General features: G+C 47.6%; 1 protein-coding gene across 1 annotated transcript in view; it reads left to right on the top strand.

The window, feature by feature from the left end:
- nkain1 (sodium/potassium transporting ATPase interacting 1) overlaps nucleotides 1-27,374 on the top strand; it is a 331,689-nt gene that overhangs the window by 281,379 nt on the left and 22,936 nt on the right. The window contains exon 5 of the mRNA XM_033044991.1: nucleotides 24,454-24,651. Within this exon, the coding sequence (XP_032900882.1) occupies nucleotides 24,454-24,651 (198 nt within the window). The remainder of the gene's footprint in view (nucleotides 1-24,453; nucleotides 24,652-27,374) is intronic.

Raw genomic sequence — 27,374 nt, 5'->3', positions numbered from 1 at the left:
TGCTGGTCCCGCTGAGTTACTCCTGCATTTTGTGTCTATCTTCAATTTTCTCGGCTCTGCTCTGGGAGTAGAAGTGGGGGCGGATCCGGACCGCAACGGTCGTGAGCCCCAGGCCGAGCTCGGCGATCGTTTGCCTGCTTCTGCTGCTGTCGGAGGTGAGGCGTTGCGTCGCGCCAGGGTCTTGGGCCTGTCCCACTTTGGCCGTCAGTTACGCGACAGGTCGGTGGCGCGCGAAGATTTAATGCAGGACGAAGCCCACACTCCTCCACGCCACTCCATGCGCCCGTCCCCGCGCTCCCCACACGCTACCCACACGCTACCCACACGCTACCCACACGCTAGCAGATTGCATAAATGGCGAGCGAATGAGGGCCAAGGAGGACAGGCCCTTTACTCCAGGATTTTGTGTCTACCTTAGATTTAAACCAGCATCTACAGTTCTTTCTTACACATACTACCATACCCCACCATACATTGTTGATCTATCTCTCCCTCCTAACCCCATTCTCCTGCCTTCTCCCCATAACCCATGTCACCCATACTAAACAAGAAATGATATATTCCTCATCTTCCTTGAACTTTGTCCCCGTCGATCTCTGGTTTTCACACCCTACCCTTCCACAACTCTCGATTCCCTCTCCCCTGACTCCCAGTCTGAAGAAGGGTCTCGACCCAAAACGTCACCCATTCCTTCCGTCTAGAGATGCTACCTGTCCCGGCTGAGTTACTCCAGCATTTTGTGTCTATCCTCGGGAGATGGGTTGCCAAGTGCGTGGTAGTCAGCTGCTATCTGGGCTTCTGCAGAATCCCAATCAATGGCTCAGCCACAGTGTCTCAGCAGGTCAGGCAGCATCTCTTGACCTGCTGAGTTACTCCAGTACTTTGTGTCCTTACCTGCAGAGTCCTATCTGCTGTGGGTTTGATGTGGTTTCAAAGGGGAGGTTATCAGAATAATAGGGGGGCAGGGTGGTGCAGCGAGAGAGTTGATGCCCTACAGCACTAGAGGACCGTGTTCGATCCTGACTACGGGTGCTGTCTGTACACAGTTTGGACGTTCTCCCCATGACCCACATGGGCTTTCTCCAGCTGCTCAGGTTTCCTCCCACACTCCAAAGACGTACAGGTTTGTAGGTTAACTGGCTTGGTAAGATTGTAAATCGTCCCTAGTGTGTGCAGGATAATGTTAATGTGCGGGCATGGACTCGATGGGCCGAAAGGCCTGTTTTCGCGCTGTATCTTTAAACTAAACTGAGCTAAAATGATGGAGAAGTATGGAAAGTCCACTTTGACTCTTGGATGAAGGTCCCTAATTACGTCACCTGCTCTTTCCTTATTGCCCTGCCAATCTCTCGTTCCAAAATTGCTCTTCAATCTGTTTCCAGCATCTTGTCAGGCACCGTGTTCCAGATGGCAGCAACTCACAGCAAAAAAGATCTCTCCCACCGTTACATCATTTGCTAATTAACCAAATCAAAGCTCTCAGAGAAATGGTTTATTTATTAATGTTTCTCAAAACTCCTCACGTCCATTTCATCTTCGAAGGGTCTCCACCCAAAAACATTGCCTATCCATCTCCCCCGGAGATGCTGCCTGACCAGCTGAGTAACTCCAGCGAAGATAGACACAAAGTGCTGGATTAACCCAGCAGACCAGGCAGCGTCTCCGAAGAGAAGGAATAGGCGACGTTTCGGGTCGAGACCCTTCTTCAGGAGAGAGGTGAAACTGGAGGTATGACAAGGTTCGGAACAGATCAGAGCCCGCTCCGATGACCAAGGAAAGGCGGAGCCCACAATGGTCCATTGTTGGCCGTGGAAGAGGTGATAACGAGGGGGACATATGGATGCAAACAGTGGAACGAGCAGGACGACTAGAGTGGGGGAGCGGCAGAAGGAGAGGGAATGCAAGGGTTAAGGGCCTGTCCCATTTGGGTGTCATTTGCACGTCACGCAGATTTTGTACATCCCAAAATCCTGGGGCGCCGTGCGCGCCCGCGCATCACCGCCTACGTCACCACGCACCATGCATGCGTAATGCGTACCATGAGCGCATCAGGTGCGCGCGTCGTGCGTCGAGATGTGTAAATGATGTTGCGTAAATTACGCGCAAATGATGCCCAAGTGCGACAGGCCCCTTACTTGAAATCAGTATCCATACACCAGCACCTTGTGTTCCAGTGTCTGCTGTTCCTTGCACCCACATCTCCTCCTTCTCTGCACCAGGAGAACAATCCCACCTGTTATTTATGATGTAAAATGGCAACACTTTCCTTATCTGCTTGCAAAACCTACATTTGAAATGAAAAATGACAGCTCAATTTAGTTTTGGAAGCAAAGGGAAATAACAGGTGCAATTTTCTCTAAGTTTGCACCCTCACTCAGTGGCTCCCATGCGCAGCTCAGCAAATCCACACAGGAAATAGTGTCACATTTATTCCCATTAGCTGCCCGAGAGAGATGGTGACCGGGTGCCTGGAGAGATGCCTGCAATGATGGGCTGAGGCCCCCAACCAATAACCTGCCGTAAAGTTGCGTTTAACATTGTGCCAATTAGCTCCCGACTGTCGGCAGCAACACCCGCTCACCCAAAGCCCCCCAGCCATAGCGGCACGGTGGCCTAGCAGTAGACCTACTGCCTCACAGCGCCAGAGACCCCGGTTTGATCCTGACCACGGGCGCTGTCTGTACGTTTTCCTGCCTAGGTTTTCTCCGAGAGCTTCCGTTTCCTCCCCACAATCCAAAGACATAGAAACATAGAAGATAGGTGCAGGAGTAGGCCATTTGGCCCTTCGAGCCTGCACCGCCATTCAATATGATCATGGCTGATCATCCAACTCAGTATCCTGTACCTGCCTTCTCTCCATACCCCCTGATCCCTTTAGCCACAAGGGCCACATCTAACTCACTCTTAAATACAGCTAATGAACTGGCCTCAACTACCTTCTGTGGCAGAGAATTCCAGAGATTCACCACTCTCGATGTGAAAAATGTTTTCCTCATCTCGGTCCTAAAAGATTTCCCCCTTATCCTTAAACTGTGACCCCTTGTTCTGGACTTCCCCAACATCGGGAACAAATCTTCCTGCATCTAGCCTGTCCAACCCCTTAAGAATTTTGTAAGTTTCTATCAACCTACAGGTTTGTAGGTTAATTGGCTTGGTATAATTGTAAATTGTCCCTGGTGTGTGTAGGATAGCGTTAATGTGCGGGGATCGCTGGTCGTAGCGGACTTGGTGGGCCGAATGAGCCTGTTTCCGCGCTGTATCTCTAAACTAAACTAAACCAAGCAGTGTAAACCAGCCCAAGTCAATTGAATAAGAGAACAGGTTGAAGCTTGCTGCAATATATACACTGGCGAGACTTTATTTCACCAGTAGTGACTTAGAATCATTAACTGTGGACTAACCCCATCAACTCATACACACCATAACAAAGTAATCAGAAGTGAAAATTAAAGCTGTCTACACTGTGCAGAATGCAGTTTTTCTTTTATCCTTGATATTTGTGGGGAAGATTGACAATCAGTTGTGCTTAGTGGTTGGAAGCAAGCAGATAGGTGATGTCTATTTGATTCATGGTACGGCCCAGTTGATGTATGTTACCGAAGCTCGGAACTAATTAAGTGTAACAAAAGAAATCTATTTCTAAGCTCTGGTCATCACGGCGGTGAAGGCAGAGCTGATTTATTCCAGCGCCGAGCAGCTGTAACAAAAATCCAATCTGTTTGCCCGACACTCGCGCTCCTGATATCATTGGTTTTGCAGCAACGTGTTCGTTTTAAAAGCGAGAAAAATGCCTTTCGTGAAAATCCAGTCAGTGTGCTTCTTCGGTAGACAAAAGTGCTGGAGAAACTCAGCGGGTGCAGCAGCATCTATGGAGCTAAGGAAATAGGCAACGTTTCGGGCCAAAACCCTTCACTCCATAGATGCCTCTATAGATGCTCCGAAACCCCCCAGGAAGGAAATAGGTAACGTTTCGGGCCGAAACCCGGAAGGGTTTCGTCCCGAAACGTTGCCTATTTCCTTCGCTCCATAGATGCTGCTGCACCCGCTGAGTTTCTCCAGCACTTTTGTCTACCATCGATTTTCCAGCATCTGCAGTTCCTTCTTAAAAACAATGTGTTTCTTCATTGCCTGGAGGGGCATCTAAGGTGCGGGGCAGGACAGTGACTCACCTGGTTGTGCTGCTACCTCTCAATGCCAGAGTCCTGGGTTCGATCCTGACCTCGGGTGCTGCCTGCGTAGAATCTGCACGTTCTCCACGTGGGATTCCTCCGGGCGCTCCGGTTTCAACCCACATCCCAAAGACGTGCAGGTTTGTCGGTTAATTGGCCTCTGTATATTGTCCCTAGGGCTCAGAGTTTAGAGATACAGTGCGGCTACATAGAAACATAGAGAATTGGTGCAGGAGTAGGCCGTTCGGCCCTTCGAGCCTGCACCGCCATTCAATATGACGGTGGTTCGAATCCCGCTTGGAGTGCATACTGTCGTTGTGTCCTTGGGCAAGACACTTCACCCACCTTTGCCTGTGTGTGTCCTTGGGCAAGACACTTCACCCACCTTTGCCTGTGTGTGTGGATGTAATTATGTGAAGCACTTTGGGGTCAATGCAAGTTGACTAAAAATGTGCTATATAAATAAAGAAATTTAATTTAATTTAATGATCATGGCTGATCATCCAAACTCAATAGCCCGTTCCTGCTTTCTCCCCATATCCCTTGATTCCGTTAGCCCCAAGAGCTCTATCTAACTCTCTCTTGAAAACATTTAGTTGGAGGATGTTACTGTTTCGGTGGAGATACGCAGTGGCACAGCTGGTCGAGCTGCTGCCTCACGGCACCAGGCATCCAGGCTCGATCCTGACCTCGGATGCTGTCTGTGCGGAGTTTGGACGTCTGCCCGGTGACCACGTGGGTTTCCTCCGGGTGCTCCGGTTACCCCCCGCATCCCAAAGACGTGCGGGTTTGTAGATTAATTGGCCTCTATGAAATTGCCCTACTGTGTCGAGAGCAGATGAGAAAGTACGACGAAATAGAACAAGCGTAAATGGGTGAATGATGATCCACATGGACCCGGTGGGCCGAGGCGTTTGTTTCCGCGCTGTACCTCCAAACTAAACTCAACTACACAATCTTTTTGGCGACCGTTGGCTTGTTGTAGCTTGTCTTCTCCTGACGTAGGTGCTGTTGTAACTTGTCTCCTCTTGACGTAGGTGCTGTCGTAGGTTGTCGCCTGTGCTAATAACTTCGGTGATTTCCATTGTCATAGTCGCCTAAAAAAATCGCCTCATGAGACAGGCTCTTCAGTAGACAAAAGTGATGGAGAAACTCAGCGGGTGCAGCAGCATCTATGGAGCGAAGGAAAAAAGGCAACGTTTCGGGCCGAAACCCTTCTTCAGACTGACTTCAGACTTGGAGAGCTCTTCAGACTTCAGCCTGTTCCCGTGCTGTATCTCTAAACTAAACTGACCTAAGCAAAACTAAACTAAAGGTAGATAAAAATGATGGGAGAAACTCAGCGGGTGCAGCAGCATCTAAGGAGCGAAGGAAATAGGCAACGTTTCGGGACGAAACCCTTCCGGGTTTCGGCCCGAAACGTTACCTATTTCCTTCCTGAAGGGTTTCGGGCCGAAACGTTGCCTATTTCCTTCGCTCCATAGATGCTGCTGCACCCGCTGAGTTTCTCCAGCATTTTTGTCTACCTTCGATTTCCCAGCATCTGCAGTTCCTTCTTATGCACATGCAAAGTTTTGTGTGGGAACCATTACACCACATTAAATTTTTTTATTTATATAGCACATTTTTAGTCAACTTGCATTGACCCCAAAGTGCTTCACATAATTACATTCACACACACAGGCAAAGATGGGTGAAGTGTCTTGCCCAAGGACACAACGACAGTATGCACTCCAAGCGGGATTCGAACCAGCTACCTTCCGGTTGCCTGCCGCACACTTAGCCCATTGTGCCATCTGTCGTCCCACATGACATAAACAATCCCCGAACATTATTTTAAAGAGGCTGAAAGTTGCCCTGGCCTGAGTTCTGAAAAGCATCACTGTAATGTAGTGCTCCCCGTTGCCAAACATTTTAACTCCCCTTCCCATACTGGCCCGACCTTTCTGTCCTGGGCCTCCTCCACTGTCAGAGTGAGGCCACGTGCAAATTGGAGGAACAACACCTCATATTTCGCGTGGGCAGCTTGCACCCCAGCGGCATGAAGAAGGGTCTCGACCCGAAACGTCACAACGTTCATAGCAAAAGGATTTGAGTATAGGAGCAGGGAGGTTCTACTGCAGTTGTACAGGGTCCTGGTGAGACCACACCTGGAGTATTGCGTACAGTTTTGGTCTCCTAATCTGAGGAAGGACATTCTTGCCATAGAGGGAGTACAGAGAAGGTTCACCAGACTGATTCCTGGGATGTCAGGACTTTCATATGAAGAAAGACTGGATAGACTCGGCTTGTACTCGCTAGAATTTAGAAGATTGAGGGGGGATCTTATAGAAACTTACAAAATTCTTACGGGGTTGGACAGGCTAGATGCAGGAAGATTGTTCCCGATGTTGGGGAAGTCCGGAACAAGGGGTCACAGTTTAAGGATAAGGGGGAAATCTTTTAGGACCGAGATGAGGAAAACATTTTTCACACAGAGAGTGGTGAATCTCTGGAATTCTCTGCCACAGAAGGTAGTTGAGGCCAGTTCATTGGCTATATTTAAGAGGGAGTTAGATGTGGCCCTTGTGGCTAAAGGGATCAGGGGGTATGGAGAGAAGGCAGGTACAGGATAATGAGTTGGATGATCAGCCATGATCATATTGAATGGCGGTGCAGGCTCGAAGGGCCGAATGGCCTACTCCTGCACCTATTTTCTATGTTTATATGTTTCTATGTCACCCATTCCTTCTCTCCAGAGATGCTGCCTGTCCCACTGACTGGGGTCATAGCCTCAGAATTAAAGGACATTCCTTTAGGAAGGAGATGAGGAGGAATTTCTTTAGCCAGAGTGCGGTGAGTCTGTGGAATTAATCGCCACAGAAGGCTGTGGAGGCCAAGTCATTTGGATATTTTTAAGGCAAAGACAGATAGATTCTTGATTAATATGAGTGTCAGGGGTTATGGGGCGAAGGCAGGAGAATGGGGTTAGGAGGTAGAGATAGATAGGGACATAGAAAATAGGTGCAGGAGTAGGCCATTCGGCCCTTCGAGCCTGCACTGCCATTTAATATGATCATGGCCGATCATCCAACTCAGTATCCTGTACCTGCCTTTTCGCCATACCCCCTGATACCTTTAGCCACAAGGGCCACATCTAACTCCCTCTTAAATATAGCCAATGAACTGGCCTCAACTACCTTCTGTGGCAGAGAATGTCAGAGATTCACCACTCTCTATGTGAAATCTCGGTCCTAAAAGATTTCCCCCTTATCCTTTAACTGTGACCCCTTGTTCTGGACTTCCCCAATATCGGGAACAATCTTCCTGCATCTAGCCTGTCCAACCCCTTGAGAATTTTGTAAGTTTCTATAAGATCCCCTCTCAATCTTCTAATTTCTAGCGAGTACAAGCCGAGTCTATCCAGTCTTTCTTCATATGAAAGTCCTGACATCACAGAAATCAGTCTGGTTCCTTGATAGAATGGTGGCCTTGATTCAGCCTTGATTGAATGGCGGAGTAGACTTGATGGGCCGAGTGGCCTAATTCTTCTCCTATCACTTCTGAGAAGGAGTACAATGTTCACTCCTATGTTTTAGGTGCTGACATACCTGGCTTAACGAGTAGAATATTGCTCCCATAAATATCAATGTTGAACGTCGAGGTTAAGTGAGACATAAAAGCTGCAGCATTTGGTGACGTGGGAATGCAAGGTATCAATCCATCAAAAACCCAAACGAAGACTATATTATTCTTTCTTCAGAAGGCAGATGCTTCATGCATGATTTGTTTCAAGAGGGAACTGTCAAAGCATGTATGGATCGGCAGAGACACTATCAGCAAGTGCAGGAAAGGTCAGCTATCACCACAGTTACTTGCTATTAGTTGCCAGCATTGTCCATAACTCTGGCCGCATCATTGAGATCATTCATCACCCAACCTAGTCTCTAACGATAGCTGTGTACGCTGGAATACACAGGTTATTTTCACTGTTGAAGCCAAAGACTAAATTAAAGAGAAGTCTTAGCTGGCATAAGTATTGTCTGTATGTGTGTGTGTATATGTGTGTGCATGTGTATGTGTGTGTGTATGTGTATGTGTATGCGTGTATATGTGTGTGTATGTGTATGTGTTTGTGTGTATGTGTGTGTATGTGCATGTGTTTGCGTGTATGTGTGCATGGGCATGTGTGTGTATGTATATGTGTGTGTATATGTGTGCATGTGTGTGTGTCTGTGTGTGCATGTGCTTGTGTGTGTGCATGTGCGTGTAGGTGCATGTGTTTGTGCGTATGTGTGCATGTATACGCGCATGTGTGCGCATGTGTGTAGGTATATGTGAGTCTATATATGCAGATGGGTGTATGTGCATGTGTGTCTGTGTGTGTGTCTGTGTGTGTGTCTGTGTGTGTTTCTGTGTGTGTGTGTGTGTAAAGGGACAACCTGTGAACAATCCCAGCATTTTCTGTGGAAAGGGTTAGGACACACTTAGGCGACCTTTACAGGCGACTGCCGACACCCGTGATAGGTCGCTGACATTTTCAACGTGTTGAAAATTCAGCGGCGACCAGAAAGACGCTACGACTCTTTGGAGACCTCTCACGACCATACAGGCGACCCCTGGCGACATGTCGCGGATGACCTCTCTCGACCATAGGAGACCTCGCACGACCTCTCACGGGTGCCGTCAGTCGCCTGTAAAGGTCACGTAAGTGGGACAGGCCCTTTAAGGTGCATCTTGCAATGGAATCATTAGCTACCCTGCAGACTCCTGGAACAGAAACTGATTGAACTCTACATGCTACCCTGAACTGGTGGTTCTGTGCCTGTTACTACAAATCGAAAGTCATGTTAAGTTGTGTTTATTGTGATATGCTCAAGTATGGTGAGTTATTGGTACAATGACTATATTATTTGTCACAGCATTGCAAGCACTTAGACACAGACAACAGGCAAACACATAAACTATTCATAAATCATACATACATCCTACAAGACAGCAAAAGGAAAAAGACTGAACAAAACAAGAAAAATAGAATGAATTTTTTGAGAAAATTACCATGAAATGGTGGACCATTGTAAAAATACAATTGTTATTCTGTTACACTGATGATAGATACAAAGTGCTTGAGTAACTCAGTGGGTCAGGCAGCACCTGAACGTCTTTGGAATGTGGGAGGAAACCGGAGAACCCGGAGAAAACCCACGTGGTCAAACGGAGAACATGCAAACTCCACACTGACAGCACCAGTAGTCAGGGTCGAACCTGGGTCGCCCGCACTGTGAGGCAGCAACTCTACTGCTGTGCCACAGTGCTGCTGCTCTATAGTGCAAATCTTCCACAGTGCGGAAACAGGCCCTTCGGCCCACCTTGTCCGTGCCGGCCAGCGATCCTCGCACTCTAACACTACCCTACACACTTGGGACAATTTACAATTTGTACCGAAGCCAAATTAACCTGAAAACCTGTACGTCTTTGGAGTGTGGGAGGAACCCGAAGATCTCGGAGAAAACCCACGCGGTCACGGGGAGAACGTGCAAACTCCACATAAACAGCACCCGTAGTCAGGATTGAACCCGGGTCTCTGAGCTGCGCCACCGTGCCACCCTGCAGGTCATGGAGGTGTTATCACGTAACCTCTCACCTCTGACCCTTGAAACCGTTCTCTTTCTAATATTTCAGATTCAGATTCAGATTCAGATTCAACTTTAATTGTCATTGTCCGTGTACAGTACAGGGACAACGAAATGCATTTAGCATCTCCCTGGAAGAGCGACATAGCAAATGATTTGAATAAATATTTACATTAGCATATATACAGACATAGTGTTTTTCCTGTGGGAGGAGTGTCCAGGGGGGGGGGGGGGGGTGATTGGCAGTCACCGAGGTACGTTGTTGAGTACAGTGACAGCCGCTGGGAAGAAGCTGTTCCTGGACCTGCTGGTCCGGCAATGGAGAGACCTGTAGCGCCTCCCGGATGGTAGGAGGGTAAACAGTCCATGGTTGGGGTGAGAGCAGTCCTTGGCGATGCTGAGCGCCCTCCGCAGACAACGCTTGCTTTGGACAGACTCAATGGAGGGGAGCGAGGAACCGGTGATGCGTTGGGCAATTTTCACCACCCTCTGCAATGCCTTCTGGTCGGAGACAGAGCAGTTGCCATACCATACTGTGATGCAGTTGGTAAGGATGCTCTCGATGGTGCAGCGGTAGAAGTTCACCAGGATCTGAGGAGACAGATGGACCTTCTTCAGTCTCCTCAGGAAGAAGAGACGCTGGTGAGCCTTCTTGATCAGAGTTGAGGTATTGTGGGTCCAAGAGAGGTCATCGGAGATGTTCACACCCAGGAACCTGAAGCTAGAAACACGTTCCACCTCCGTCCCGTTAATGTGGATGGGGGTGTGCGTGCCGCCCCTGGACTTCCTGAAGTCTACAATGAGCTCCTTGGTCTTCTTGGAGTTAAGGGCCAGGTTGTTGTCAGCGCACCATGCTGCTAAGTGCTGGACCTTAATTGCCTTCATAATTCTGAGGGCAAATTCAATGAAATATTCAAAGGGAAATAACTGAAATGCATTATTTGTAAAATACCATTATTTATAAACCCCACCATTTTGCTTTCCCTGCAGCAGTGGCGAGGCGATTAGCCCTTAATTCCCCAAGATTCTGACCATCAACCCTGTTAATGGGCTCGGTGGCTGACAGTATTTATTCCCCAGGCATTGATCGAAGACTTTGACCGAGGAAGATAAAAGTTGGTCACCGGGTTTCAGATCTTTGGCGCATTATCTGAGAGAAAAAAAGACCCCCCCACCCTCCAAAAAAAAGGAAAATGTTTAAAAAAGCTAATGTTCTTAAGGGCATTCAAATAGTGTATTACAAAGCCGGCCACTGGTTTACTGGGAGGCTGACGGGGAAAGATAAGTAGTATCAGGTTAAGCAGATCATTTGTGAAATCCCACAGCTCACTTTAAAGGGCTTAAGGAAGGCAATTGGCCTGATGGTCAGAGAGTTGTGAATCTGTGGAATTCTCTGCCACAGAAGGCAGTGGAGGCCAATTCACCGGATGTATTCAAGAGATATAGCTCTTCGGGCTAATGGAATCAGGGGGTATGGGGGAGAAGGCAGGAACGGGGTACTGATTTGGGATGATCAGCCGTGATCATATTGAATAGCGGAGCTGACTCGAAGGGCCGAACGGCCTACTCCTGCGTCTATTGTCTATGTTTCTGTTTCTATACTCCCTTGCTAGATTATCGGACTGAACTGAAGTGAAGTCTCTGACATAGATGACTGTGGGGAGAGGGCAAATCTGCATTGCGTGGGGTGGCATCATGAATGGAAATCTCCCTGTTCTCGTGTCTCAGTTACTGTCTTCTGACGGCCGATTAGCTTATGTGGCAACACCTGGATGAATTCCTGCCCTCTGCTATTTCTGGCAACCAAATGTTTTGAAGCATTAGCTTGCAGCCTGCGTGTTCCTGTTATCGCAGTGGTGCAGGCGCGGTTCCACGGGATTAGAGAGGCTTTTTTCCTCCCCTCCCTTGTGTGTGTGTGTGTGTGTGTGATGTGGCCGCCCACATCTGCGCTGGGCAGATAGCGTGGCAAGGACTGTATCGAGAGGTGCTTACAGTGTCGGCGTTCCCCATTAGTGGGACCTAATAGACTTTCAGCAGCAGTAAACAATTACACATCACAGTGTGTGCAGACTTCCCAAACTGCAATGCTTGGAAAATAAAGCTGTTTTCAGTCACACGTACACAATTATTTATTTTCTTCTCTTCCTTCCTGAGAATGGGAGGTTTTAACTAAACACTGGGACAGATGGAGCACTCGCGCTTGCAGAGAATGAATCGAGGCATATTTTGTGCAAAATTAATCACCTGCCATATTTTTGGCTCTGGATATCTGATTCACATTGGCCATGGCGGTAGTGGGTTAAAAGCCCTAGACGAGTATTCCAGAGCTCTGTGCCCCAATCCCACCACCGTGCCTGTGAAATTTAGATTCAGTTAAAAACTACAACCGTGAAAACAAACAGGTCACGAATAATATTATTTACAGAATTAAATGATCAATGTTCTCCATCTTTACCGTCGTAAGTTCATCGGTTATGGGAGCAGAATTAGGCCATTCGGCCCATCAAATCTACTCCGCCATTCAATCATGGCTGATCTATCTCTCTCTCTCAACCCCATTCTCCTGCCTTCTCCCCATAACCCTTGACACCCTTACTAATCAAGAATCTGTCAATCTCTGCCTTAAAAATATCCATCGACTTGGCCTCCACAGCCGTCTGTGGCAATGAATTCCACAGATTCACCACCCTCTGACTAAAGATATTCCTCCTCATCTCCTTTCTAAAGGTACGTCCTTTCATTCCGAGGCTGTAGCCTCTGATCCTAGACTCTCCCACCAGTGGAAACACCCTCTCTACAATTCCTGGGTGTCACGGTGGCGCAGCGTTAAGAGTTGCTGCCTTACTGCGCCAGAGACCCGGGTTCGATCCTGACCACGGGTGCTTGTCTGTACGGAGTTTGTACGTTCTCCCCGACATCTCCGGTTTCCTCCCACACTCCAAAGACGCACAGCTTTGTAGGTCAAGTGGCTTGTTGTAAATGTGAAAGTGTCCCTGGTGTTAGTGTGCGGGGATCGCTGCTCGGTATGGACTCAGTGGGCCGTAGGGCCTGTGTCTGCGCTGTGTCTCCAAGCTAAACCATTGTTGATAGAAACCATGTTGTTTTAACTGACAGTCGAGCAAATGATAACATGACCTGTGTCTAGGCTGCAAGAGGCCAGCTGGTGACGGGCGCATTCACTGCGGGCACACTGGCTGACCACCTGTGAAGCTGCCGGTTGCTATAAAAGTCCTAAGCAATGATAAGAATGGCTTGGGACATCATCCCACTGCTTGGGAAATCTCAGGTAGACACAAAATGCTGGAGTAACTCTGGAACAGGCAGCATCTCTGGAGAGGAATGGGTGATGTTTTGGGTCGAGACCCTTCTTCAGACTGATGTCAGGGGAGTGGGCGGCACAGAGATAAAATGTAGTTGGAGACAGTAAAACTGGTGGGAGAACTGGGAAGGGTGAGGGGATGGAGAGAGAGGGAAAGCAAGGGCTATTTGAAGTTAGAGAAGTCAATGTTCATACCGCTTAGGGTGTAAGCTGACCAAGCGAAATATGAGGTGCTGCTCCTCCAATTTGTGCTGGGCCTCACTCTGACAATGGAGGAGGCCCATGACAGAAAGGTCAGAGTGGGAATGGGAGGGGGAGTTAGAATGTTGAGTAAGCGGGAGATCAGGCTGGTTTAGGCGGACTGAGCGGAGGTGTTCAGCAAAACGATCACGGAGCCTGTGCTTGGTCTCGCCGATATACAGGTGTCCACACCTGGAACAGCGGCTGTGGAGGCCAAGTCTGCTCCAAGAACTTATGAACTTACGAATGATGTTCCCTGGATGGACAATCAAAGCTTAGTCCGTTTTTTATCATTGTCACATATACCAATGTACGGTGAAAGACGTTTTTGTGTGTTCTACCCATTCGGCAAAAAGTCATCACCCTCTGACTAAATAAATTTATTCTCATCTCCTTCCTAAAAGAATGTATTTTTTAAAAGAAAGTGTTACGCTTTTAACACTGCCCGCCTGTGTGGCCTGATTGATAATCACCCACAGTTAGACCACTGCCGTAAATCACAGTGCCCCAAGCAAGCAGGTTAAATGTAATTATTTAAAAGATAGTTCTTTTAAATAATTACAGTCATTGATTTAAATAATTTATTTTAAAGAAGTTCTTGTTCCCCAACGACAGTCCAGGAATCAAAAGCAACAATTCCCATTTGCAGTTCTCATATCATTCCTGACAACGTGGACCAGGGGGATCTCAATGCCTTCCCAAGGTGGGAACCCTTGTGTTCAAGAAGGTCTCAAGAAGGTCCCTGTTTGCTTCACGTTTCTCTGCACTGTCTGCTACTGCAGTGCGTAGGGAGGAACTGCAGATTACATTTGAAATTGACACAAAATGCTGGAGTAACTCATTGGGTTCAGGCAGCATCTCCAGAGAGAAGGAATGGGTGGCGCTTTGGGTCGAGACCCTTCTTCTGACTGAGAGTCGACAGGAGGGAAACGAGTGATATTGACGGTGATATAGAGAGATATAGAACATAGGTATATAGGCAATAGACAATAGACAATAGGTGCAGGAGTAGGCCATTCGGCCCTTCGAGCCAGCACCGCCATTCAATGTGATCATGGCTGATTATCCCCAATCAGTACCCCGTTCCTGCCTTCACCCCATATCCCCTGACTCCGCTATTTTTAAGAGCCCTGTCTAGCTCTCTCTTGAAAGCATCCAGAGAACCTGCCTCCACCGCCCTCTGAGGCAGAGAATTCCACAGACAATGAAAGATAGGCAAAAAAAGTCACGATGTTCAAGGAAATAGGTAGGAAATGACGAGTTATACAGACACTTAAAATCTACAGGGCGACAATGAAACTAGTATGCTGACTAGGGGGGGGGAGGGACGGCGAGAGAGGGGCTGCAAGGGTTACTTGAAGTTAGAGAAATCAATGTTCATATCACTGGGGTGCAAGCTGACCAAGCGAAATATGAGATGCTGTCCCTCCAATTTGCACTGGGTCTCACTCTGACTGTAGAGGAGGCTCAGGACAGATAGGTCAGTGTGGGAATGGGAGTGTTTGGGAACTGAGAGATCACGAAGGCCAAGGCGGGCTGGGCGAAGGTGTTCAGTTGTTACATAGGAGTGTGTCCAATCCACGAACCTGTCCAAATGTTTATGAATTATTATTATTATTTTTTATTATTTTTATTAGAAGTACGGTAAATTACAATAATACACAACACATATATCTTAATACATTTTTTTTACCGCTTCATTTTTTTGAGCTTTAAGAAAAAGATAGGAGTAAGGAAAGTAAAGAAAGTGCGCAAGAGTCGTGAAGTGCAAGAGAGTGTTGGGAAAAGAAAGCCCCTCAGAAAAGAAGTTAGAGAAGGAAGTAAAGTAAGAAAGTAGACCCTAGAAAAGAAAGAAAAAGAAAGTAGGGACAATCGCTCTATTATAACCTTAAACTCTGCAGAAAGGGGACTACCAACCAAGTCTGTTTTTGTTGTTTTACCTCCCATTGCCAGGTCCTGATACCATTTATTTATTTATTTATTTTTAAAATTACTATTGCACATGTTTATGAATTATTAACGTTGCCCTGTGTCTCTACCACTTATTCTGGCTGCTTGTTTCATATTTCCACCACCCTCTGAGTAAAAAGAAATTGCCCCTCAGGTTCCTATTAAATCTGTACCTGCTCACCTTAAACCTGTCTGCCCTTGTTCTTGATTCTTCTCACCTGGGAAAAAGATTCCGTGTATTCGATACAATACGATACGATAGAACTTTATTTATCCCAGGAGGGAAATTGGACTGAAACATAGAAACATAGACAATAGGTGCAGGAGGAGGCCATTTGGCCCTTCGAGCCAGCATTGTGATCGTGGCTAATAATCCACAAGAAGATACGTGAAAAAATCCTATCTATTCCCCTCATGATTTTATACACTTCTGTAAGGTCACTCCTCAGCTTCCATGTGATGAAGTCCTAGTCTGCCCTAGAGCTCAGACCCTCGAAATCTTAATAACCACCTTCAGTGCCTACAATGCCACCTATTGAGACCGCCGGGTAAAACATCGCGGAGCTGCGGGACTGTGGAGCGGCCAGCTGCGGGCGGCGGCGCTGAACTTAACATCGGGAGCCTGGGATCTCTAGATGAGATCGCCAGTTGTGGAGCTCCAACTGGCGCGGCCTTGTTGGCTTCGGGAGCCGCGGCCTCCAGTGCGGAAGCGGCCGTTCCAGGGTTCCCAGGCCGCTGGGAGGACTCTCCCGACAACACCCGGCGAGAACGGCCTGGAACATCGGGCCTCCGTAGAGGCAACTGTGGAGGCCTCAATGGGCCCGACTATGGGTGAACTGGGGTTGGGGACTGGACTTTGTGCCTTCCCTCATAATGGGAGCCATTGTGGGGGGATGTCTTTGTGTTTAAGACTCTCATTGGTGTTATGTCTGTATTCTTTTTTTGTGTGCTGCAAAATGGCAAAAAGCATTTCACTTCACTACACCTGGGTGTATGTGAATGTGACTAATAAAATACCTTTGATACCTTTGATATTGCATCTGTACACGCAATCATCGCTGGGTTGCCGGGGCAACGGTAGTCCAGGATCGAGGTGGAGGGTGGATAGCTCTCTCTGCTTCGCTTTCACGATGCTTTCTGTTTTCAAGTCTCCCTATTCCTCCATTCTCACTGCTACTCATTCTTGTCGCTGTCGAACAAAGTATCTTTGCTTTCCTTTTCTCACCTCCGCTCTCTCTCTCTCTCTCTGCTGTTCTCTTGTGAAGTGGCTTCGATGAGGCATCCTGGTCGGCATGGAGGAGTTTGGTCGATTTTTATGTTGTATGACTCTATAACTAGACAATGGTCACGAAAAACTGGAGCAACCCAGCGGGTCAGACAGCATCTCTGGCGAAAAGGAATAGGAGACATTCTGGGTCGAGACCCTTCTTCTGACCCGCTGAGTTACTCCAGCGTTTTGTGTCTCCCTTCGGTTTAAACCCGCAATGACACCTCCATCTTACACATGACTGTAACTCTATTTTTCCAGTTGGCCGATGCTTGTCTTTCAGTCAGTTTTCATTCTTCCTGACAACCTGATGTTTTCTAAATCCCTTCGTCCGTTTGTATTCCTGATTCTTTAGCCCGTTACCAGTTATCACTTTGTGTAGGAAGGAACTGCAGATGCTGGCTTACACCAAAGATAGACACAAATAGCCGGAGTAACTCAGCGAGTCAGGCAGCATCTCTGGAGAAAAGGAATAGGTGACGTTTCGGGACGGGGGCCGAGTCTGAACAAGGGTCTTGAGACTCGAAACGTCACCTATTCCTTTTCTCCTGAGATGCTGCCTGACCCGCTGAGTTACTCCAGATTTTTGTGTCTATCTATTCGGCATCACTTCGTTGCTGAGCCTCCTGCATATTTTATCAGCCCTGCCAACTCTATGTCCCGACAGCCCTTGACATCCAACTCAAACAAGGCAGCTACAAGTCAATGCCTCACTCAATCCTTTCAAATTTGACGTGCGATTGTTGTGAACAAGCCAAGCCACACGAGACTCGACAAACAGGAGAGTGAGAAAGGTTTTTTTGAAGGGTCAGGTGGAGTGGCGTTTGGCCAAATTGAGCTGAGTATATTGTATATTCCACGCAGCTTCGCTTGGTAGCAAAGTAAAACTGAACCGTGAGAGCGGGCATTGCAACTAAGGTTGCTGTGTGATAATACAGCCTTATGCCCCTGTCCCACTTAGGAAACGTGAACGGAAACCTCTGGAGACTTTGCGCCCCACCCAAGGTTTCCGTGCGGTTCCCGGAGGATTTTGTCAGTCTCCCTACCTGCTTCCACTACCTGCAACCTCCGGCAACCACCTGCAACCTCCGGGAACCGCACGGAAACCTTGGGTGGGGCGCAAAGTCTCCAGAGGTTTCCGTTCAGGTTTCCTAAGTGGGACAGGGGCATTATGGCATGTCTGCTTTGTAATAACTGGGCAGTGTGGAATCTCTGTAATAATGGAGTCTGTGGTATGGCTGCTTTGTAATAACAGGTTGCAAGCTGATCCAATCACAAATAAAATTCACCAACGCCTCTCCCTCCTCAGAGGTGTGGGGAGATTTGACATGTCGTTAGTATTTTAGTTTAATTTAAAGATGCAGCACAGAAACAGGCCCTTCAGAGAGTCCGCACCGACCAGTGATCCCTGCACACTAACACCATCCTACACAGACCAGGGACATTTATTTTTACAGTTTTACCGAAGCCAAGTAACCTACAAATCTGTACGTGTTTGGAGTGTGGGAGGAAACCGGAGCAGCTGGGGAAAACCCACGCAGGTCACTGGGAGAACGTACAGACTCCGTACAGACAGCACCCTTAGTCGGGATCGAACCTGGGTCTCTGGCGCTGTGAGGCAGCAACTCTACCGCTGCGCCACTGTGCCAACATGTCTCTGAATGCGTTGTCGAATTCCACAAGGGTACAATGGAGTGCATAGTATACTCACTGGTCGCATTACAGCCTGGCTCAGTCATTCAAATGCTCAAGAACAAAGGAGGCTACAGAAAATCCAATCCAATCCAATCCAACTTTATTTGTTAAGCCTTTAAAACAACCAATGTTGACCAAAGTGCTGTACAGAAGAATAAACAAGACATCATAAACAGGCAACATAACAGCTCACATGAGGCGCAAAAATTACATAAGAAATACAACAATAAATTAAAAGACATAAAACATGAGTAAAAATAATAGCCACGCAATAAAAGCAATCAAAATAAGAAATTAAATCAAGTAAATAAAGTCGACATCTTACTGGGTATCAAAGGCCACGGAGAAGAAATGGGTTTTAAGAAGTGATTTAAAAACAGACAGAGAAGAGGCCCGTTTAATGTGGAGAGGCAGATCGTTCCATAATTTGGGTGCCGACACAGCAAAGGCACGGTCCCCTCTGAGCTTCAGCTTAGTTTTAGGCCCGCTCAGGAGCAGCTGATTATCTGACCTGAGAGAGCGGGCGGGTTTATAAGGGTGTAGAAGCTCAGATAGGTAGGGCGGGGCAAGACCATTCAGGGATTTAAAAGCAAATAAAAGAATTTTAAAATGGATCCTAAACTGAATAGGCAACCAGTGGAGTGAGGCTAAAATGTGCGAAATGTGCTCATGTTTACGTGTGCCAGTTAAAAGACGTACAGCTGCATTCTGTACCATCTGGAGACGGGCGATGGAGGACCCACTAACCCCCACATACAGTGCATTGCAGTAATCCAGCCGAGTGGATTACTGCAATATCCAATCATTCATTATAGATGTCTATTTGTTGCCCAGACCATCGTGGAAGGGATGGCCAAGAATGCTGCCTCATGAAGGTGGGCATCATCAAAGACACACACCAGGTAACGGAGAAGGTAACGGAGGCTGAGAACCATTACCTCCAGGTTCAGGAACAGCTTTGACACTTTAGGCATCGGGCTCTTGTACCACCTTGCCCAACCCTAACCCCAACCTTACCTCAGCACCAAATTACTATGGACTGGCCATTACTAAGCTTGCACCTTGTTCTTATCATGGTCTGGTTTACTACAATATCCAATAATTCATTATATATGTCTATTTGTTGAATTGCTGCATTAATATGCCTGTAAAGCTTCAGCTAGTGTGAATGTTATTGTTCCAGTCCAGTGCATTTGATAATTAGATTCTTGAACTCTTTTGACCTCTTGCGTTAAGGCACTTGTAAGGCAACTCAGTACTAAAGGAGACATACATATAAGGCTGCCCTTAATAATTAAAAAAAGGCCTGCAGAAAGGCTGCTGTAACCATGGGGACCTGTTGTTAGGCCGGTCTGGAGTGACTAAGCTTGTAATGTGGATGTCATGGGTGCCATCATGAGGCTGATTTGAAATATCGGAGCTTGTAAGATCAGGTCTCACCCACTCATCAAGTCTCACCTCACTCCCTCTTCCCCCCCTCTCCCATCAGGGAAGCAGCTACAGAAGTGTGAAAACGCACACCTCCAAATTCAGGAGCAGTTTCTTCCCAGCAGTTGTCCCAACAACTGAACCATACCAGAATAGTGAAAGGCTTTGGATTGAGTGGATGAGGAGAGGATGTTTCCACTAGTGGGAGAGTCTAGGACTAGAGGGTCATAGCCTCAGTATTACAGGACCTTCTTTTAGGAAGGAGATGAGGAGAAATTTCATTAGGTGGTGAATCTGTGGAATTCTTTGTCACAGAAGGCTGTGGAGGCCAAGTCAGTGGATATTTTTAAGGCTGAGATAGATAGATTCTTGATTAGGATGGGTGTCTGGGGTTATGGGGAGAAGGCAGGAGAATGGGGTTAGGAGGGAGAGATATATCAGCCATGAATGAATGGCGGAGTTGACTTGATGGGCCGAATGGCCTAATTCTACTCTTATCCCTTATGACCTTATGACTTTGTGCCACCCACTGGTGCTAAAGTGGATGGACTGCTCTGGCCCAGTTGCTTTTTAATGTTGGACCATGATGTGGACCTGGGTATGTTCCTTTAATATATTCAAGGCTGCACCATTTAAAGCACGCATCTTTAAAATTAATATCCAAGTTACTTAAGGCCAACGTTGCTCTATATTGATTTCTTTTCTGAATCTGTTCACTGTAATGCATCCATAATAGCCTTTCACATGGTAACGACAAACAGCAAATCAATAAGGAAATACTGAAGTCTATTTGTCGGTCAAATGGAGCTTTTTCTAAAGTTCAGAGCATGTACTGTTTTTGGTCCGTCATTATGGTTACTTTCTTGCGATCTCTTTTCCCTGTGGTAAGTTAAAAGAGAATTGCTAGCTCGTGATTTTCCTCAGATTTTTCCTCTTCCCTGGAATCCCCAGCTTCATAGAAACATAGAAACATAGAAAATAGGTGCAGGAGGAGGCCATTCGGCCCTTCGAGCCAGCACCGCCATTCATTGCGATCATGGCTGATCGTCCCCAATCAATAACCCGTGCCTGCCTTCTCCCCATATCCCTTGATTCCACTAGCCCCTAGAGCTCTATCTAACTCTCTCTTAAATCCACCCAGTGACTTGGCCTCCACTGCCCTCTGTAGCAGAGAATTCCACAAATTCACAACTCTCTGGGTGAAAAAGTTTTTCTCACCTCAGTCTTGAATGGCCTCCCTTTTATTCTAAGACTGTGGCCCCTGGTTCTGGACTCGCCCAACATTGGGAACATTTTTCCTGCATCTAGCTTGTCCAGTCCTTTTTTAATTTAAAATGTTTCTATAAGAGTCCCCATCATCCTTCTACCCGACACTCCTGCCGATGACACTATCCCGACATTCCCGAGACAGACACAAAGCGCTGGAGTAACTCAGCGGGTGTGAGGCAACATCTCTGGAGAAAAAGTACGAGTGACGTTTGGGATGGGACCCTTCTTCAAACTGAAATTAGAGGGGCTGGAACCCTGCACTACCTCTCCCCCCTCTAAGCTCTCCTGCCCTCCTTACTAAGTTCCCCCCGCCCCCCCTCTACGTTCGGTCTGAAGAAGGGTCCCGACCCGAAACGTCACCCATCCTTTTTCTCCAGAGATGCTGCCTGACCCCTGTGTTACTCCGTATGAGAGTCTGAAGAAGGGTCTCGACCCAAAACCTCGCATATTCCTTCTCTCCATAAATGCTGTCTCTCCCGCTGAGTTCCTCCAGCATTTTTGTCTACCGCTGTGTAACTCCAGCACTTTGTGACTATCTTCGGTATGAACCAGCATCTGCAGTTCCTTTCTACACATCCCGACGTTCCCATACGGATAATATTTGCAGCAGGAGAAAGGGGAATGTTAATGGGAACGGCAAGCCTGCAGGGTATGGTAGTATGTGTAAGAAAGAACTGCAGATGCTGGTTTAAATCGAAGGTAGACACAAAAAGCTGGAGTAACTCAGCGGGACAGGCAGCATCTCTGGAGAGAAGGAATGGGCGACGTTTCGGGTCGAGACCCTTCTTCAGAAGGGTATGGTGGTACGGTGGGTGAAAGAGGGAAATGGGCCACATGCGGGCAAATGGGATGACACAGGGCGATCGGTACATTTTGGGACTTGCCTGGAGCAGGCATCACCTTTAAGACCTGCAGCGTGCACTTTGGAAAGGGCACCAAAACACGGGACAAGTTTCTTTTACACAGAGGGGTCGGTGGTGAAGGCAGATTTATAGAGTCATACAGCACGGAAACAGGCCCTTCGGCCCAACTCATCCATGCCAGCCAAGGAACAATGACAATGTCCATTCCGGCCAGGATCATAAGGAATAGGAGTGGAATTAGGCCATTCGGCCCATTAAGTCTACTCCGCCATTCAATCATGGCTGATCTATCTCTCCTTCCTAACCCCATTCTACTGCCTTCACCCCATAACCTCTGACACCTCTGATGGTCAATCTATGTTAGTCCCACTTGCCCTTGCTTGGACCATATCCTTCTAAACGTTTCCTATCCATGCCACTGTCCAAATGTTATTTAAATGCTCTTGTAGTATGTGCTCAACACCCTACCCCAGCAACTCGTTCTATAGACCCACCACCCTCCGAGTGAAGATGGTGTCTCTCGGGTTCATGTTAAAATGCCCCTCTCACCTTCAATATGTGTCCACTTGTTTTTGATTCCCCCACTCTGGGCAAAAGACTTTGTGCATTCATCTTACATGGCAGTGGCCTTCAAGAGACTTTGGAATAGCCCCAGGGGTATGTACAGGAGATATGTACAGGCAGGGAAGAGTTGGTCTTGGCATCGTGTTCAGCACAGACATTGTGGGCCGAAGGGCCTGTTCCTGTGCTGTATTGTTCCATATTAGTTTAGTTTAGCTGGGAGATAAAACGTGGAGGCAGCCCCTTCAGCCCACCGAGTCCACACCGACATGCTATCCCCATACATCCTATACGCTAGGGGCAATTTACTATTTTTACCAAAGCTAGATAGGGCTCTTAAAAATAGCGGAGTCAGGGTATATGGGGAGAAGGCAGGAACGGGGTACTGATTGGGGATGATCAGCCGTGATCACATTGAATGGCGGTGCTGGCTGGAAGGGCCGAATGGCCTCCTCCTGCACCTATTGTCTATTGTCTATTGTACGTCTTTGGAGTGTGGGAGGAAACCGGAGCACCCGGGGAAAACCCACGTGGTCACAAACTCCATACAGACAGCACCTCTTTAGTCAGATGGTGGTGAATCTGTGGAATTATTTGCCACAGAAGGCCGTGGAGGCCAAGTTAATGGATATTTTTAAGGCAGAGATAGATTCTTGATTAGTACGGGTGTCAGAGGTTATGGGGAGAGGGCGGGAGAATAGGGCTAGGAGGGAGAGATAGACCGGCCATGATTGAATGGCGGAGTAGACTTGATGGGCCGTGGTCAGGATTGAACCCGGGCCTCTGGCGCTGTAAGGCAGCAACTCTACCGCTGCGCCATCGTGCCGCTCCACTACATTATAATACCCAGCTGCTACAGTGCTCGGTGCAAGTGACGGAGGGTGAATGTAAATGTGTGATCATTCCACTCGAGCCGGATGGGATCACTGGATGGAATACATCCTTGTGATTAAAAACCATGCAGCAGCAGCACTGGGAGGGATGGCCATTGCAAGGGATTACAATACACAGTGGAGTGAGCAAACGGTGCCTGCAAACAGGCAGGGATTGGGTGTGTGGAGAAGTGAGACCGTTTCAAGTGAAACGCCCTCTGAGGATTGGGATGTTAAGTGCTTGTAAACCCATTATGGCTCCTGAACCAGACGATTTATCAGCTAATGGAACCAACACTTACAAAGATGGAATTGGGCTTGAGACTTTAGAGATACAGCGGGGAAACAGGCCTCGTCGGCCCACCGTGCCCGCGCCGACCAGCGATCACCCCGTGCACTAGCACTATCCTACGCACTATTTTACCGAAGCCGATTATCTTGCAAACCTTGATGACTTTGGAGTGTGTGGGGGGGGAAACCAGAGAAAAACCCTCGCGGCACAGGAGGAATGTACATACATTGTGGGCCGAAGGGCCTGTTCCAGTGCTGACTTGTTCAACAAACGTACAAACTCCGTACAGACAGCACCCGTAGTCAGGATCAAACCCAGGTCTCTGACGCAGTAAGGCAGCAACTCTACCGCTGCGCCACCACGCCACCCCTTTTCTTTCTGTCGATTCTTCCTTGTCGTGAATGAACCCAGCGGGGAAGATGCCCACCTCTTCGATGCAAGTTATCGATGCCCCCACCAGCGTTTCCACGGATATTCTGGTGGCTGGGCACAGGAGATATGTACAGGCAGAGAAGAGATGGTCATGGCATCGTGTTCGGCACAGACATTGTGGGCCGAAGGGCCTGTTCCTGTGCTGTATTGTTCCATATTAGTTTCGTTTCATTGGGAGATACAGCGGGGAAGCAGTCCCTTCAACACCCACCGAGTCCGCACTGACAAGCAATCCCCACGCTGGCACTATCCTACACACTAGGGGCAATTTACAATTTTTACCAAAGCCTGCACGTCTTTGGAGTGTGGAAGGAAACTGGAGCCCCCAGGGAAAACCTACGCGGTCACGGGGAGAACGTGCAAACTCCACACAGACAGCACCCGCGGTCAGGACGGTCGTAAATGTGCTCTGTGTGATATTTCCCGCTGTGTTTCCACGGGCACTCTGGCGGCTAATGGACTTTGTTGTACTTTCACTCTGCAGGACAGGGACTTTGTCATGACCTTCAACACCTCGCTCCACCGCTCGTGGTGGATGGAGAATGGACCGGGTTGCGTTGTGACCCCGGTGACGCCGGCCGACCATTCGCCCCAGGACCACCACGTGATCACGGTGGCGGGATGCCTGCTCGACTACCAGTACATCGAAGTCACCAGCAGTTCCTTACAGATCTTCCTTGCAGTAAGTGCGGATTTTTGGTGCCATTCTCAGGGATTATCAAAGTGACGGATACTGTTGAGTGTGAGCTCGGCAAACTTCTTATATACGAGGGAACTGCAGATGATGCCTTGTACTGAAGTTGATACAAAATGCTGGAGTAACTCAGACTCACTTGAGCATTTTCTTGTGGAAGAGCATTCTTGCTATTGAGAGAGTGCAGCGTAGGTTCACCAGGTTAATTCCCAGGATGGCGGGACTGACATATGAGGAAAGAATGGGTCGACTGGGCTTGTATTCACTGAAATTTAGAAGGATGAGAGGATATCTTATAGAAACATATGCAATTGTTAAGGGATTGGGCAGGCTAGATACAGGAGAAATGTTCTCCATGTTGGGGGAGTCCAGGGGTCACAGTTTAAGAATAAGGGGTGGGTCATTTAATTAATTAATAAGTTTATTGGCCAAGTATGTACACATACAAGGAATTTGCCTTGGTGCTCCGCTCCATGCAAGTAACAACAACAGGACTGAGATGAGGAGAAATATTTTCACCCAGGAAGTTGTGAATCTGTGGAATTCTCTGCCACAGACGGCAATGGAGGCCCATTCACTGAATGTTTTCAAGTGAGATTTAGATTTAGCTCTTGGGGCTAATGGAATCAAGGAATATGGGGAGAAAGGGGGAATGGTGTACTGATTTTGGATGATCAGCCATAATCATATAGAATGGCAGTGCTGGCTCGAAGGGCTGAATGGCCTATTCCTGCACCTGTTGTCTATGTTTCTATGTTTTGTCTCTTTTTGTAAACCAGCATCTGCAGTTCCTTGTGTCTAGACTTGTTATCCTGTTGTGTGACTTGGTTTTGATTACTATCTTGTTGGCACATGTACAGAGGGTACAGTGAAAAGCTACTTTGTTGTGTGCTATCCAACCAGCGAAAGGGCTAAACATTATTACGATCAAGTTGTCCACAGTGTTCAGATACAATGTTAAGTTCCATTAAAGTCCGATTAATGATGGCATAATTAGTTTAAGAAATGCTGCTGACGAAATATAGATTGAAAAGAGTGGAGCGATTGTAATGTCTGATCGCAGATCCATCTGGGACCAGCACACAAAGACTAGACTAGCTAAGGCATCATTTTGTAACAAAACAGATTTTTTTCCCGAGCAGTAGCTCTCCTCAATAACCAATGGTCTGTAGCCTCAATAGACAATAGACAATAGACAATAGACAATAGGTGCAGGAGTAGGCCATTCGGCCCTTCAAGCCAGCACCGCCATTTAATGTGATCATCCCCAATCAGTACCCCGTTCCTGCCTTCTCCCCATATCCCCTGACTCCGCTATTTTTAAGAGCCCTATCAAGCTCTCTCTTGAAAGCATCCAGAGAACCTGCCTCCACCTCCCTCTGAGGCTCTGGTATTTTATTTCATTCACATGTATAAACTATAATGTTTGATTCTTAATGTTTTATGTTTTATTCTGAATGGTTTACTGTATGTCGAGCAGAGCATCAAGACAAATTCCTTGTATGTGTACATACTTGGCCAATAAACTTATGCATTCATTCATTCATTCATTCATTCATTCATTCTATGGCTTTGAAGAGCGAGGCAAGGGAGATACCAAGTGAATATTGGTTGTTACTTAGTAATGGGCCTGTCCCACTTACACAACTTTTTCGGCGACTGCCGGCACCCGTCATAGGTCGTTGCAGGTCGCCGAAAATGTTCAACATGTTGAAAATTCAGCGGCGACCAGAAAGACGCTATGACTCTTTGGGCGACTGAGGAGACGACTCACGACCATACAGGCGACATGTCGCGGGGTGAAGCCTGTATGGTCGTGAGTAGTCGCCCAAAGGGTCGTCCCTTGTTCTGGTCGCCGCTGGATTTTCAACATGTTCGGCGGCCTGCTGCGACTATGACAGGTGTCGGCAAGTCGTGTAAGTGGGGCAGGCCCATTAGAGTCTAGACTTTAGCCTTTGACTAGACCTTAGAGATACAGTGTGGAGCGGGGCCCTTCTGCTCATCACGTCCGCGCCGACCAGCAACCACCCCGTACACTAGCACTATCCTACACGCCAGGGACAATCTTACAATTTACAGAAGCCAATTAATCTACAAACCTGTACATCTTTGGAATGTGAGATGAAACCGGAGCACCCGGAGAAAACCTACGCGGTCACAGGGTGAACGTCCCAACTCCGACGATAGACATAAAATGCTGGAGTAACCCAGCGGGTCAGGTGACATCTCTGGGTAAAGGGAATAGGTGACGTTTCGGGTCGAGACCCTTCTTCAAACTCCGTACAATCTCCGTACAGACAGCACCCGTAGTCAGGATCGAAGCAGGGAGTCTGGCGCTGTCGGGCATCAACTCTACCGCTGCGCCACCGTGCTGCCCCAACCGAAACCAAACTAAACTTCTGTTCAAAACGCCGTTGTGCAGAGTTGACAAATAAACACTTTTGACTCTTGACTCTCCTAATCTCCAGTGCTGCACTGGAAATGGATCCTCATAGAATTCCCTTGAGCCTGTAATTGTCCCATTGTGTATCCTCGCCCCTGCTAGTTGTGACACATGTTATTAATTACACATTTTCTTGCATCTTAAGCTGCATTGATTCAACGCTGTGTAATCATTTTGAAAAGCATTTGTTAACCATCATTGCCATGTTGAACAGATGTCACTTACAATTGCCGGAGTTTAATCAAATCATGTAATTTTTTATACAAGT

Source organism: Amblyraja radiata, chromosome 27, assembly GCF_010909765.2.
Source record: "Amblyraja radiata isolate CabotCenter1 chromosome 27, sAmbRad1.1.pri, whole genome shotgun sequence".
In the NCBI taxonomy this organism is placed as follows: Eukaryota; Metazoa; Chordata; class Chondrichthyes; order Rajiformes; family Rajidae; genus Amblyraja; species Amblyraja radiata.
This window is presented reverse-complemented; position numbering and strand designations above follow the sequence as displayed.